The following is a 15808-nucleotide window of genomic DNA, read 5'->3' as shown; positions in this document are numbered from 1 at the left end:
ACTGCTTGTTTACTGTGAACTCCTCCTATGGAGTTATGTCTCAATGAACCCTAAAGAGCTGCTTAAAAATAACTAGGAAAGCCCGATTTTGGGGGGCTGGGGGGGAATACATAGAACTTAGAGCAGAATCCGTTTCCCTAAATTGGCTGTTACGTTCAGGCTGTGCCATTTCCTGCCCCAATTGGTTTCCTGCAATTTGTTAAGGACCCCAAACACTTAGTGATCTCAGTGATGTACTTAACACGAACTGGTACATCTTTCTTATTTTTCACAATGACAAGAAATGTACAGAGAAACTTGCACAGTGTGGGTAATAAAAAAAAAGTAAGATCATCTGTCGTTTTTTCCAGATCCATCATTTTCATCCGGCTGCTAGTGGCTTACGAAACTAACAACGAGCCTCCTAGTATCACCTCCTGCCTGGTTTGTCATATAGATTTGGGGACAGTTCCCTCAGCCTGACCTCACCATACGCCAGGAAAACGAAAGAATCAGAGCGGAAAGGAAAAAGCAATATCCAACATTGACTTTTTAAAATCAAAAGGTGCAAAATGTTAATGAAAAGGTTCAGTTTATAATAACTATGTGCAATGGTATCCTCTTATGTCAGCCTGAAAAAAAAAAATCCTGCTGTAAAAGCAAACCAATATAGTTGAAATAACACATTACACACAAAGAATTTGAGGCAGCCAGGACATAGTTAATTTCTTTAAAGCACATTCATTTATTAAAGTGGCATTACAATCTGCTGTGTGTCACATCATATATTATTTTGCCTGAACAGCTTTACATGCAAATACTTATTGCAACGAGTCATTGATCTGGTTCAAGGTTTTTGGCAAAAAAAAAATAGTTTCAGTAAAGTCTTTAGAGGAACTCACTTTCTTATAGAATAAATTATATTCTCCAAACTATGTATATGACAAAACTTAGGTCCTATATACAAAAATCCTAGGGTTCTCAGTCCAAATACGCTCCCTATATTCACACATTTGAATGAATAGCCTAGGGTTGATACCAATTAGTCCTGTGAGGAAGAAAATATCTTAATAAACATTAAAAATTCAACTCACATTTAATATATAATGCACTTGACACTGAAAAATATAGAAAAGGCTGGTCACACGTCTATCAATGTATTTTTGTAGACTTGAGAAATTATGTCATAACACATCTAAATTATAAATCTTAAGAAATCTATTACTGAGCACTAACAAAACCCCAGATGAGACAAATGCATAACAGAACATAAACTTTGAGGCCTTCTACTTTTGTAAATATATTATTCACAAAGAATAACAAAGAATAAATCTTTGTTAATTTGCACAATCGTAGTCTAATTGCATTCTTAATCTGAAGGCAAGATCGTTTCCAAACAGCATGGCAACTCTTTGCTCTTTTCTTGGGTTAGGTCGGAATGGGTAAGGGAAATACCCGTTAAAAGAACCTACGCCATTAGCCTGGTTGAGACTTCATCACATCACGGTGCAGACGGAATTTGTACGGCACGTGAGGGTACACGGGTGTTCCCCAGCTACTCTGAGTCTAAGGGATTAATACCTCACAGGTTAGGCAGCTGCGCTAAAGGAGGAGGGGATGATAGTATAGCTCGGGGAAATATTCCCTGATGTTTCCATTTACCCACGATCTTGGGGGAGCAGGGATGTGGCAAAGGCAAGAAACAAGATTTACAAACACTCAAAGCCAGCTAGCTCCACAAGCTCAGTCACCACATCATTAAAATCACCCGGTGAAGCTCATACTGCCAAGCACTGAAACAGTCTAAACTAGAGCTGGGCAACAGAGCCGCCTGCGATGATGAAAATGCCCTATGTCTGCACTGTCCGGTATGGCAGCCACCAGCTACACGTGACTGGGCACTGAAATGTGGCTACCGCAACTGAGGAGCTGAAATTTTAAAATTTTATTTCACCTGAATTCATTTTCATTTACACCTTCCGGCCACATGTGACCAGTGGCTACCATGGAAAAAGTGTAGCTCGAGCCTGACCACCCAAACACAAGGTGACATTCAAAGAGTTTTCAGACTGGTCATGGACCCAGAGTTCGTCAGCCACGTCAAACCTAGAAAAGGAAGGGATGGATCCCTCAGCGTAGCCAGAGCTCCTCACAATGCCAGTGCCGTGCTCTGCAGGCCATGTCCGAGTATTTGGAGAAAGCCTCCCCACCCACACCCACTCTCTCAAAGTATTAGTTTAAGAAGCCAACCTAAGAAGGAAAACACTTCCTCTCTTTCGACTCACTCCTGAATGCGAGCCAACATGGGAAAAGGCTAGAAGAGCCAACAAGCACTTAGAGATAGAAGATTCTTTCCTGAACTCAAGCAGAATATCACTAAAAGACAGCTCTTTCCCTCCAATTGGTTTCTGTCACGTCCTTTCTGTAAACAAAACAAGGTGTCATTCAAACTGTAATAAAGCACAGTTGTTAACAGTATTTTCTCTGGAGTCAAAAACTTGAATTCAACTTTCTCCTCCACTGCTTTCCAGCCGTGTGTGTGACTGTGGGCAAAATATATAATCACTTGAAGTCTCAGTTTCCTTCGATGTGAAATGGGTTAATAACAGTACTTTCCTCATAAGGTTGTAAGGATTAAATGAGATAAGACATAGGAAGGAATTGGGAGAGTACCTTGTATATAATAAACACTATTTAAATATTATTTATCACTATGTCATCATTATTTCATTATCATCATCTTGTCTCCTTAGGATGGTAAGTAAAAAAGAAATCTACCTAGTACAAATCATATTTTAGGTCAAATTCCAATTTTAAACATATCCATACATCAAAACAAAATGTTGGAAAAGTAGAAAGGACCAGTCATGGTGACTCAGAGGCTAAGGCAAGGCTTCGAATTATATTCCATGTATCATGGAGAGCCATCCATGGGATGTGACATGAACTAATGTATTATTATATAAAGATTTGCTGAGGCCCCTGTGTGCATGGCAAAGTATAAGGACACAAGAGTGAAAGTAGGCGGCCAGTTAAGCGATTCTGCAGAAGACAAGGTAAAGAGATGCTGGTTATCTGTACTGGAGCTGCAGACAGACCTGAAAGCACATATTCAGACATGTTTTAGAGACATGTCTAACAAGACTGGCTAATGGCCTAATGGAAGGAATACAGAAAAGAGGAAACAAGGATGAATCCCAGGTCTGGGACTTGAATCCCTGTGCCATTTACTGGGAAAGGTGGAGAGCAGAAGCAACTCTGGAGAAGAAAAAGGTTTGTTCAGGCTGTATCAGGCTGAAGCTCTCCAAGTGGAGACTTTTAAGTAGGCAGTCGTCTAAGTTGAGTTTCGGGGAGAGGTCAGGGCTAGAGACATAATTTTGAGAGTCACGGGCATCTACATAATGATTCAGAAGGTACACAATTAGACGATTACTTAGTGGAAATCAGCAAAGAAGACTAGACTAGGGATGCAAGTGAGGAAAACCAAGAGTATGGCCCAGAAGCCAAAGAAAGGATTGGGAGCAAGGATTCAAGAGCTAGATGAGAAAAAAAAAGTCCCAAAGACTGTTTGAAAGCAGATGCATTCCAATTTTAGTGCAAAACGTTTTAAAAGAAACCCTGATCCTGATTATCTAACATTCCCTATGAGAAGCAGAGCATCCAAACAACAAAAGACAGATGGACAGAACCTATCGAATGAATGTGTTTACCACTCGCAACTTTTCTACTAAAAATCTAAAATTAAAATTCTGTAATACCTGAGGCACCGTAAGCACCAGAATACCGCTGAGACTTCGATGGAGAGGTTTCCTTCATACGATCGATCACATTTTCCGAAAGCTGAAAAAGCAACATCAAAATAAAATCAATTATAAAACAACTAGAAAGGAAACAGTACAATAGCATCCAAGTCATTTAATTATCCATATCAATATGTCGAACGAACGGCCTAAAGAAATTAGGCTAAATGTAAGCTATAAAACTAAACGCAAGTAAGAACAGTTTTAAGATTTCAAGCTGCACCCCACAGCACCACTTCTTTATATCTTCTAATGCACTGTTCATTGCTCATTATACATAACTTCATTTTACACTGTTTGATAAATTGTGATCTGAGACAATGTAAGCCATCAGAACTCCTGCACTTTCCTCCCCTAATCCTACAAATTAATTCATGCAACAGGCCTTAGCTCCTTCCTTTCCTCCAGTCCCAAGGGAAATGGTGTCCCTCCCTCCCTCCCGTTCAAGACAAACCATAAACAATGGGTCTTTCAACAGATTTTATTATGTACCAACTATGTGCCAGGAACGAGGCTGGATTTTAGGTAGTCAATAGTCATCAAGTTGCTGAACGTGGAGAAGAAACAGACAATCATCTAAATATAATTTAAATATAATGTGAAGGGTGCCACTCAAATCAGTCAGCCTGTTATGGAAGGGCAGGGCATCTAGGTGGGCTTCGGGAGTGGGGCTGCGAAGGATGAATAGGAGTTAGGAAGAGCAGTAGTATAAGAATACTCCAAGAAGGAAAGACAAGAAGGTATAATGAGAAACAGGGTTTGCAACCATTAGACACCAAGTGAAGATAAACAAGGAACTGGCGATGGGGTGGGGGCTCTGAGGGTAACTCAGGCCTGGAGATTTGAGAGTCATCAGCACCCTGCCCCCCGCCCCCAGTTCTATCACATCATCCTTTTCGGCACTTAACACTGCCTGATGCTTTGTTTACTGTCTGTCTTTCACACTAGAAAGCAAGCTCCACAAACGCAGGGATGTGGCCGTCCTATCTACTACTTTATTCCCAGAGTCTCCATAAGCCCGGTTAACTGAATGAATGGATAAATAAAGGAATGAAACCGTATGAATGAATAAAAGAATGGCTAAAGCAGGAAGCTGGAGAGGGGGCTTAGTGAAAGAGAAGGTGGAGAGAGAAGTAAGATTTTAGAGTCTGAATATCTTAGTAAGCCCTTCCAGTTCAGGAGTCTGAACTTGATCCTGGGGGCAAACGGGCACTGTTGAAGGATTTTGCAGGGCACTGTTGCAGGGTAATGACACAACCAGACTTACTTTAAGAAAGATCACTCTAGCTCCAGTGTATAGAACAGATTGGAGGGGGGACAAAAGCAGAAGCAGGACCCCTGAAGGAGGCTCAAGGAACAGTTAAGAAGCCACTAAGCATATGTCCACACAAAGCCATGCACAGAAATGTTCACGGCAGCATTATTCATAAAAGCGAGAGTGGAAACAAACAAATGTCCATCTACTGGTGAATGGATACACAAAACAGCACATATCCGTACCATGGAATACAATTCAGCAATAAAAGAAATGAAGCTCTGATATATGATACAACATACATAAACCTAAAACACAATTAAAGTGAAGGAAGCCAGACACAAAAGGCCTCATATTGTATAATTTCATTTATATAAACTGCCCAGAAAAGGCAAGTCTGTCTAGACAGAAAGTAGATAAGTGGTTGCCTAAGGCTGGGGTGGGAGTCGGGATTAATGGTAAACGGGCATGAGTAAGCCTATTGGGGTGAAGAAAACGTTCTACAACTGGATTGTGGTGACGGTTGTACAACTCGGTGCATTTATGAGAAAGTGTTGTATACAGAAAACAGGTGAATTTCGTAATATGTAAATTATACCGCCATAAAGTTGTTTCAAAAGAAACGATTAAGGTAATCCAGGGAGAACACACTCAAAAGATATTTAGGATTCAACATAGCTAACATTCCCTGATTATTACCTGCTTATTACATGCCAGGCACTACATTAAACTAAGCACTTTACTCACTTAACCCTTAACAATCCTGTAAGATACACACTTTTATTATCACCACTGTAGACATGAGGAAACAGAAGCACAGACAGATTAAATTACTTGCCCTGGATTTTACAGTTCATCAGTAATGAAGCCAGGATTCAAACCCAGAAAGTCTGAGTCTCAAGGTCACATTCAGGCACCCCCTTTCATGCCAGACTAAGTGTCTGACTAGATGTAGGAGGGAAGCAGAACTCATCAAGGATGCCCAGGTGTCTGGATCAAATAACTGGGTGATCCTCCTCCCGAATCCTCAAGGACCTTCTTGAATCTCCTCTTCCTTCACTCACCACAATCTGGCTTGTAACCCTACACATCAGTGAAGGTGTTCTGATAAAAGTCACCACAGACCAAACAAATGAACTTTTATGATTATATGAATATAAATAAGCATACAGTAACAAAGCACCTAAGCACCTAAGTTACATGGATTCCCTTTAGCACCTCCCGTCTTTGCTCACTCTCCTATCCCAGAAACCCTTCCCTGGGCTTTTCTGACCTCCCACATCCTGGCCGTCCTAGGACTCTGGCCACATTGTTTCTCTTTTGCAGACACCCCCACCCTGGCCCACCCTTAAATGCGAGAGGGCCCCCCATTCTTCTTTGCCTTATTTTCTTCACACCCCCACCCTGGCCCACCCTTAAATGCGAGAGGGCCCCCCATTCTTCTTTGCCTTATTTTCTTCTCACTCTAGTGCTCTTGTCAGTACTCTCTATTCCGATGATTTTCAACTGCTGTTGAAAAATTAGTGAATGAATTCTAAATTCATTATCTCCAACTCAAGATCTATATCCCAAACGCCAAGCCTGTACATTGGACACCTCCAAGCACTTTGCACCAAACATGTCCCGGACTGAATTCACGTTTGCTAGAATCTCCTTCCTCTTGCCTGATCTCATTAAGGACACCACATCCATCCAGTTCCCTAAATCAAAACATACGACAGCCCTCGATTCTTCTCTCTCCCTCATTCTCTTCGCCGCGACTTACTTCCTCCACTTCTTCTTCCATCATGTTTTCCCCACCGGAATTCATGGCACCATCAATAATTCTCCTAAAACGCAAATCTGATTATGGAACGAACTATCTGCTTCAGATCCTTCAATAGTTACCTTCTGTTGACAGGACGTCCCAATTCTTGTGCCTGGCATTCAAGACTTCATCATCTGGTTATGGCCTAACTCTCCGACCCCAACTTCCATAGCTTTGCCCGTAACACTTCGTATCCCGTTCTCCAGCTACACCTGCTACTCGCCATCTTTGTCTACACTGCCTTCTCCCCTGACCCCTTGGGAGGGAATCACCTTTCAAAATCCAGTTCAAACACCCTAAAGCCTTCTCTCACCAAACCAGTTCCCCATTCCATTCCAATTCTGCCCCATCGGTAGTACCTTGCGGAAATCTCCAATATGGTACTCCAGTGGTAGAACAAGTATTTGCTGTTCTGCCTTTCCACAAAATTGTGAGTTCCTATATATTAGTGAGTCATTCATTCAAAAAAGTTTACTAGGCCAAGCACTAATTGAGGCCCTTCGGATACAAAACAGTCCGTACATCTCAGGAAGAACAGTTACTTACATCTCAGGACCCAAACCAGCATGGAGGTGAGACAGTAAAGGGAGACACAGCAACTCAAAAGTTGTGACCTTTGAAGGACAAACCCATGATTCCTTTCTTAGAAGAGAAGTGGAGGTTAGAAAGGAGAGTGCTCAAGGACTTTCTGTTTGAAAATGCCAGGGCCCAGTGCGCCTTTTCTAACAACTGACAGCCACTGAGATTGTTGCAGAACTCATCTGCAAAGCTGAACTATATCTTAGGAAGAACACTTTGATTCCAGTCCTCTCAATTTACAAGGGAGAAAAAGAGATGCTGATGATATCCAGTTCCTGCTAACATCGGGACAAGTGTGACCCCCAATCTCTAGTCCAGTGCTTTCTCTATTAAACAATTCACTCCTTCAATTCCCACTTGATAAAATAAAAATATTATCACTTTCTCTTAAGAAAAGCATATGAGCCTTAAGTTTTAGAATTTTAAACCTATTTTGATACACAATGTATATAAAGTTCATTCAATACAAAATGTACTACATTATATACATCAATATAGTATGCTATGCTATATATTTTATATTACATCACATAGTATCACTATTATATACACTATGTTATACACTATTATATACACTGTGTTACATATCTAATTTATGTTTAAACCTAATATATATAAATCTAATTTGACAAATATTTTAATTTATATTTCTATATTTCAGGTCAAAGTCAAAAGATATCTAACTACACTACATATATTTCTTTTACCTAATCAGAAGTGAATGTGTTTGCTAAAAATCAAGTATTAGCTATAAACCCTCACCTATACTGGAGATAGGCCATTCTTACTTCCAAATACCACTCAACAAAATTCATGCCTTGCCATTATCTGTTGCTGCTTTCCAAATGAATACAGAAAGTCCTTCCAATCCGTAAAGCAGCCTCACAAGTGTTATTCCTTAAGAGTAAAGCAAAAAGCTGGCCCAGAATAGAGGAAAAAGCCCTGGTTGCCTACTACCGTGTTTCCCCAAAAATAAGACGGGGGTCTTATTTTAAGTTTTGCTCCAAAGATGTATTAGGGCTTATTTTCAGGGGATGTCCTCCTGAAAAGTCATGCTAGAGCTTATTTTCCGGTTAGGTTTTATTTTTGGGGAAACACGGTAGCTCTTAACCTTAGAGAACTCAACTCGATGGTCCTCACTTTCCTTCCCTGAAAACTGAAAATACCACCTAGCCGTGGAGTTATAGGAAGGGTTACAGAGCATCACAAACTGTAACCTGCTACACAAATATGTGGTCGAGTTATTACTAATTGAGCTCCGGCTATTAGGACTTCAACTGATCCTTCATCTTGCTTCACTGTCCTCAGCTCAGCCCAAGTGTGTCCTCAGCTTCTTGTCCGCACAGTGCAGCAACTGCCAGGTATGGCGGCCTAAGTCCCGGGACGAGTACATCAAGTGTTCTGGGTCCCTATCTGTGCTCTTCGGGCAGTTTAAGTGCCACGTCCCTTTCAATCTAATCACGAATTGTTTCTTGTTAACTTTGTATGTCTTTTTGTGGCTTATCTGAGGCCCCAAAACTTGCTACTCCACCTCAAATTTCTAACATCAACTCAACACACTTCCCCATGCGGTCTTTCATTGCATCTCAGTAAATGGATACGCACGTCCTCCAAAGGAGCACAGTTCATTGTTTGAGTTGATGAACATACTGTCGGGTTGCCTTCTGAGAGCCAACCTTTTGTTGTTGTAGTTCTTGCAGTCATTCGTAAGTGCATTCTCAGGCCCTCCCAAAGGAGCGCCCATGGCAGCGTACGTGGCGACTGCTTACCGTTAAGCACCATCCCGTCCACTCGGCTGTCGCTGCAACACATCAGCCATGCTATCCTTTGTACCTCAAGGTAATACCCGCTGAGCTGACCTTCTTGCTGCAGGACTTGAGCTGTCAGACTAAGTTCGAGCCTGCACACTCACCTAGATCTCCTCTGTAAACTGCGGTTCTCACTTGTGCAGCAGCTGACAAGATGTAGAGACGCTGGCCAGGGGTTATATACACAGTCTATAGCTGTAGAATAACTTGTGACGCAAAATGACGCACAAAGGGGGTCAAAAGTACAACATAAGTTTCTGCAAGGGCTGGCTAAGAAACTTCCGTGTAAGAAGCAACTTCTTTAGGAAACATCTTTCCTTAAACAGAGTGCTTCTCATGAAAAGTGTTTTCCTATCTAAAGAGCTTTAGCTACTATACCTGGTTTCCAGACATCTCTGGACTCGCCATCAAGGCAATTACTAAGTGTAATTTACAGAAATTATTTGTAACAAAGACTGGTGAAATAACCCCCCACACACACATTAATGCTAGAATTATGCCCTGATGTCCATGGATTCAGGAGTCTCTGGATAATTCAATTGTATGCAAAACCGTCTGCTGACTGCATTGTTCTGGGCAGAGTCCATAGCTTAGATTCACAGCAGTCAGTGAACTAACAGAAGAAGCACTTGGCTCAAATATAAGGGAGAACCAAGAGAAGCGGCCCTGCCAGCAGAGCAGAGTTCAACCCACTGACTTGGATTATGCACCCTATTCTCTGCCTCTCCTCCGAACGTACGTCAGGAGGGCTTGCCAATTTTTGGTTTGTACAACTCACCACAGCAGCACGTGCTCCAGAGAAGAGGAAAAGATGTGTGTCATCTCTCGCCCTGCCACTCAGCTCTTCCCACCCTCCTTGGTCGGTCTTATCTAAAATTAGCACCACCAACCCGGAATCCAGCATTTTCTCCGAAACAGAAGACTGGCTGAGATGGAAAAAAATAACGGATTTCTACTTCAAGAAACAGAGTAACAGGAAGAGGAGAACTCCTTTGAAGTTGCCCTTTTCTATAAGACGTAGAGTTAGAGCCACAGGAGACAGAAACAATTCAGACCCTCACCTCCATCACACTTTTGCCTCTTCTTCTTCCAGATGTGTCTTATCCAATTGATTAAAGGACTCAGACCCATTTTTCACACCTGGTCTTCCCTCCATGTGGCATAGGTCATTATCTATTGAGAGTACAGGGGTACCTCAGTTTTCGAACGTCAATCCACGAGTTCTGAAACGTTCAAAAACAGCCAACAGCTAGGCCTCAGGATCTTGCACTCAGCGGAACCCGCGTGACATGTTCGACTTCTGAGTCATGGTCAAAAACCGAAGCGTTTACTTCCCGATTTACGGCATTCGTAAACCAAAATGTTCGTCAACGGAGACGTTCGCAAACCGAGGTACCACTGTATTGGTTTTCTTTTCAACTACCATTTTAAGACATAGGCTCCAAAAACTGTCATTATTATTTGGAAGAAATTATTCCCAAATACTTCCTTATGGGCATGGGGGAGAGGGGACTGCCATATGTATTAACATATATATATACATACATATATATTAACCATATATATTAACATATATACATACATGTATATGTATACGTATGTATGTATGTATACACACACATATATACATACATACATACATAATGTAATTTTTGGCTTATTTTGTAGTTTGTCAGTTGCATTTCTTTGCATTTGTTATTCATGAAAAACATGACCTTCTGCTGTCTATAAAACCCAGAAAGCTGACCATGGTGCTACAACCAAGGATTCATGGACTCTAAAGTGGAAAGGGCAATCATCTTCCAGTTAAGTAAATTACCCGGACAGCATTCCGCAACCCTCCCAATGAATGACTGCATTTGTAGCCTCGATTCATGTATTCTCTCAGGACCCTCAACATCCCACACTAAATCATCCCATCATTTAGGAGCTCTCAACTGCCAGTGCTTCTCAAAGCACTAGCTATATTCCATATAAGTATCCATAGTACCTTAACTGGCTCCTGTGAATTTCAGCTTGCAACTTCAAGGACAGTGCAGAGAAGAGCTTATGCCTGGAAAGCATGATAAATATTACTTTGAAAATGATACTCATTGAAGTTGACATTTGCTCTGGAAGAGTTCACTCACCGCTTTGACGTTTCAGATAAACTTGTAAGACTGAGTGGAAGGCATACCTTCCAAGCAGGCACAGCAGGTGCTTAGAAAAATCCTATTAAGCACACGTAATATGAATAATGAAAATGCTTGGTCTTTCTATCGCAAGAAATTGAAGAAGAGGGCAAAGCAAGAAGGCGGCCTTTCATCCAACCCATGAGTTCAGAGTCAAAGTTGGAATTGGGTGTAAATATACAGGTTATGTTATGAAAGTAGGAGAAAGCTATCAATCGCGAAAGATAGAGGAGAAAAAACAAGACCTTACAAACACCATGAAAATGACACCGAGTAGGTGAGAAGAAACCTTAAACTTAAAATTGTAAGTAGGTGCTTTAATTGCTAGCTACTGAGGACCAGAGCAAGAAAAATCTGGAAAAACATGATTAAAAAATGCAGGCCAGTTACTGAGTCTTATGTTGCTCTTTGCATATTAAGATAAATGAAGATGAAATTATTGTCCTTATCAGTGGAACACAGAAATTAGTTTTCCAGCCGTGAGTTAAGTCTGTTGAACCACTGGTACATGCTCATTTGTTACGAATCATGACATGTTAGACAACGGGTAAAATTTGGAAAGTTTTCTTCAGTCCAGTTGAACTACCCTACTGCAATTCAACACTGATGTCTGGGCCTCAGCAGCACCTTTTAATCAACTGAGCTAAAAACAGGGGGCTCACTTCTGATACTGAGAGTGTTTCTTATCCTTCCCCGTGCCTCAAAGGGAACAAGATGCCTGTTCCAAGCTAAGTAAAATAAACAGATTAGCTGAAAAACTTCTAAAAACACCAAGGCAAAAATCACACAGGTCATCAGGTGCAGAACTCAGGACTCCCATTTCCCAATCCACACCTCTGTAGGTATGACTGTGGGAACACAAAATGCTTTTAGTTTTATCTATTAAGTTAATGTAAGTTTACTTATTCACTCCCTTGAATAGCTCTAATTTACAGCTGCTACTCATATAAATACACTCTCTCAAAGTACTAGACACTATGTTAGATGCTGACACACATGTCAAGTTCTCTCAAGTAGTGCTGAATACGCAAGTATCATAAGTAGACTGCATTATCCAGATATACTCAACAGGGAAACACAATCAAAAGAAATGCTGCTCAAAGACCACTAGTGAGAGCAGAGCTAGGACCAAACCGGGTCTGCCTGGGTCTGAAGCACTTCTTCTTTCCACTACACTACACGGAACTTCCAAAGAATCTTAGATGTGGAAGGAACCCTAAAATAACAGCTGCCTCTTATTAAAAATCTACAGTGTGGCACGTGCTTTAAATACCTTACCTCCTCTTCTTACCACAATCAAGAGAAGTGATGGTATTCCCCTTTAAGGATGAGGACATATGACCAGTGACTTGTATAGGCCTCAGGCTGGTAATTGCCTAAGCTGAGATTTAAACAGGTCTTTTTAACTCTAAGTTGATGCTCTTTTAACCATGACCTCAAAGAAATCACAATGACCCCTGAGTACTCAACAATTCAACGGCATGCCATATTTAAAGGACACTGCAACGAGCTGAGGATGACTACATGAAACTTACAGTGCCACTAGACTCACAGAATTTCACAACTGGAAAAGATTAGAGATCTGAGTGATGTACTCAAGCCCCATCATTTTGTAGATGAGAAAGCTGAAGCTCAGAGATTGCAAATCATCCTTGAAAAGGAAGGATTGGAAGCAACAGGGAACAGTGCAAGGGCATTCCAGGTGAAGGGTATATGCTAAAAAAAAAAAAAAAAAAAAAAAAAGAGTACGGAGGTCAAAATGAGCACGCTGCATGCTGGAACTGTAAAATGGTATAGATCACACGTATACCATAAGAGAGAAAAAAAATAAGGAATACTTCCATTAAGATGAGTGGCCAAAGGACATAGCTTCCTTCGTTAAAAAAAAAAAAAAAAAAAAAAAAACGGTTTTAAAATAACGTTTTTAGCAAACCTTTCCGTTTTAATATACTATCTGTCCTTATTACACTTATCCTATTTAACCTTATCTAATATTTGATATGAATCTCTGTGCAGTGGCTAACTTCTCTTTTAATTTTGTCTGCTGTCATACTGTGTCTGTCATACTACTAGAATATGACAACAAGGATTTATCCACTTTTCTAGCCAATGTCTTCTCACTCAAAATTCGTTTTGGTTTTTCTTACTTTTATTTCTTTTTCACTCTCTGGTTTGGAACAATGCCTAAAGGCAACATTAAACACATCTCTACAAAAAACTCAAAGAGTTTACAATGATTTTTATTTTACTCCAAAGAGTACCAACTAAAGCACAACAACACAAAGAATGCACCCTCAGACGGTTTATTACAAAATGTGGTACTACCTTTAATATGATATAAAGAAATGCTGCTCAAAGACCAAAAATTGAGTTCAACAGTCTGAGTTTCTATAAAGAAAACTTTAATAAATTCTTGTCAAGGTAACAGTTTCAGAGTAAAGTTTTTTAAACACTTGAAATATTAGTTAAGAAGTTTTATTTCCTAGTAACAAATGCTAAAAATAATTTACACATATAAATTTTCTTAATGCTGGCTGTGTAATAACAGAGAAAGAAAAACATAAACTATTATAAGACTTTCAGAAGTCAAGGTGCGTTATTTACTAGATTCAGGCATACTTTCAAAAATGTGAGGCTCCAAATTCAGGTGCAGCGAAGAGTGTGTTAATGAAGTTTAGTGCTGGGATACTAACACCCTGGGAAAAATCAAGTTTTCAGTTTATGTATCACGCACAGTCAGGGGACATTTAAAATTTTTCCACAATGTCTCGGTTGGAACTGACTGCGATACTTCTAGATGTCTGAAAAAAATGCAATCCTATCTCAAGCCGTATCAGGCTGGCAGACACTAGTCATAAAGCAACTGGGCCTACTCCAAAACTTAGGCGCGGCAGGCCACAGAGGAGGTGCCTGCGAAAGACAAGATGTCCAGTAAACGCGAAGGGCAGAGAAGCCAGAAGTCCCCTGAGGCAGGCCAGAAAAGTCTGTGAGGTGGGGTGGTGGGTGGGTGGGTGCGTGGGTGTCGTGTTGGAGGCATAGGTGGTTTGAGTGGAAGAATAGTAACTGACAGAGAACAGATAAAGTGTTAATTAAAATCCCAACTCACCACACCGGAGGTGATGAGAGCAGTGCAAAAGCAGGGTTTGGGTCCTGAAGCCAGGAGAAATGAAACAAGTCCCATTTCACAGATGGGCACAGTGAGGCAGGGGTTTCGAATAAAGTTCCACAACTAGTGAGCGATACAGTCAAGACTAGACTGTGAGCGTTTGGAGAGTCCAATCACCCTGGCGACCCCCCACTAGCCCAGCTGTGCTCAGCACTTGGCACAGAACCAGGAAATCTCTCAATGAAATGTCCCAAGTCTTGAAATTTCAAGCTTCTTTGCAGAGAACTCGGCTTCCCATCGGACAATACTTGGGGGTCCGGGTGGGGGTAACCAGGCTGTGTGGATCCTGGCAAGGTCGTAGGTTTGGGTTCCGAGCGTGAGTGCTGACCCTCCACCCGCCCACTGTCACTCACCCGGATGCCCTTCACCACGGTGATGTTCTCATTCTCATCCGCCTCGAAGGTGACCCGGCGGGTGCTGGCGGTCCCGCCCATGGCTTCTTCTGTCCCCGCAGAGACCTAGCGTGGACCCACGAGCACCTCAGGCCCCACGCGCACACACGCGCGTGGACGTGCCCGGACTTTTTCCTCGCACAGCGGGTGCAAGGCCACGACCCCAAGAAGCAAGGAGAAGGCGCCGGTCCTGAGCTCCCTCCTCCTCCGGTCACGCTCCACAATAAGATGCCTTCGGTTGGTGGGAGATACAAAGGGCCCGCCTCTACTCCTTAGGGGTGCCCGGATTGGTTGCCCCGGACCCGGATACTATGACAACAGGTGGTATATGACAAGGTTTCCGGAGCCCCCAAGGCATACTGGGAATTGTAGTCTCCACCTGGCGCCAAGGGTGACGGGACATTCTCGTCTTAATCCGTGGGCACAAGAGGAGCGTGGCATTCTGGGAGTTGTGGTCTTGACTACCCGAAAGGCTTCTAATGGGACAACTTTCCAGAAAGTTCATTCATTTAACGAAACATGCATTGAAGATAGTATTCTAAAAATTTAGGCTAGTGAGTTAAAAAATTCTCTCTCTCTCTCTCTCTCTCTCTCTCTCTCTCTCTCTCTCTCGCTTTCTCTCTCTCCACACACACACACACACACAAACACACACACACACACACACTTTAATGAGGAAATGCACTGTCCAAGTGCAGACATTGCTAGATTCCTATAAAATCCCTCAAGCAAAATTTCGCATTTCTTTATTTTAGTCTTAGCCCCGCCCCCCCAAAAATAAAACACTGTATTTGGCCTATAGCTTTATTTCATGAACTATGAACTGTTTAATTTCTTTCTGTGAAGTAAAA

The 15808-nt window shown here is 41.7% G+C and overlaps 1 protein-coding gene across 5 annotated transcripts in view; it reads right to left on the bottom strand.

Moving 5' to 3' along the window:
• CHCHD3 (coiled-coil-helix-coiled-coil-helix domain containing 3) overlaps positions 1-15212 on the bottom strand; it is a 251919-nt gene extending 236707 nt beyond the window's left edge. For all 5 annotated transcript variants that reach the window (XM_033099246.1, XM_033099250.1, XM_033099247.1 and 2 more), the window contains exons 1-2: positions 14919-15212; positions 3738-3819 (exon numbers count right to left, since the gene is read on the bottom strand). In XM_033099246.1, coding sequence (XP_032955137.1) covers positions 3738-3819; positions 14919-14999 — 163 coding nt within the window. In that variant the 5' untranslated portion in view covers positions 15000-15212. The remainder of the gene's footprint in view (positions 1-3737; positions 3820-14918) is intronic.
• Between the last annotated feature and the right edge of the window lie 596 nt (positions 15213-15808).

Source organism: Rhinolophus ferrumequinum, chromosome 26, assembly GCF_004115265.2.
Source record: "Rhinolophus ferrumequinum isolate MPI-CBG mRhiFer1 chromosome 26, mRhiFer1_v1.p, whole genome shotgun sequence".
NCBI lineage: Eukaryota > Metazoa > Chordata > Mammalia > Chiroptera > Rhinolophidae > Rhinolophus > Rhinolophus ferrumequinum.
This window is presented reverse-complemented; position numbering and strand designations above follow the sequence as displayed.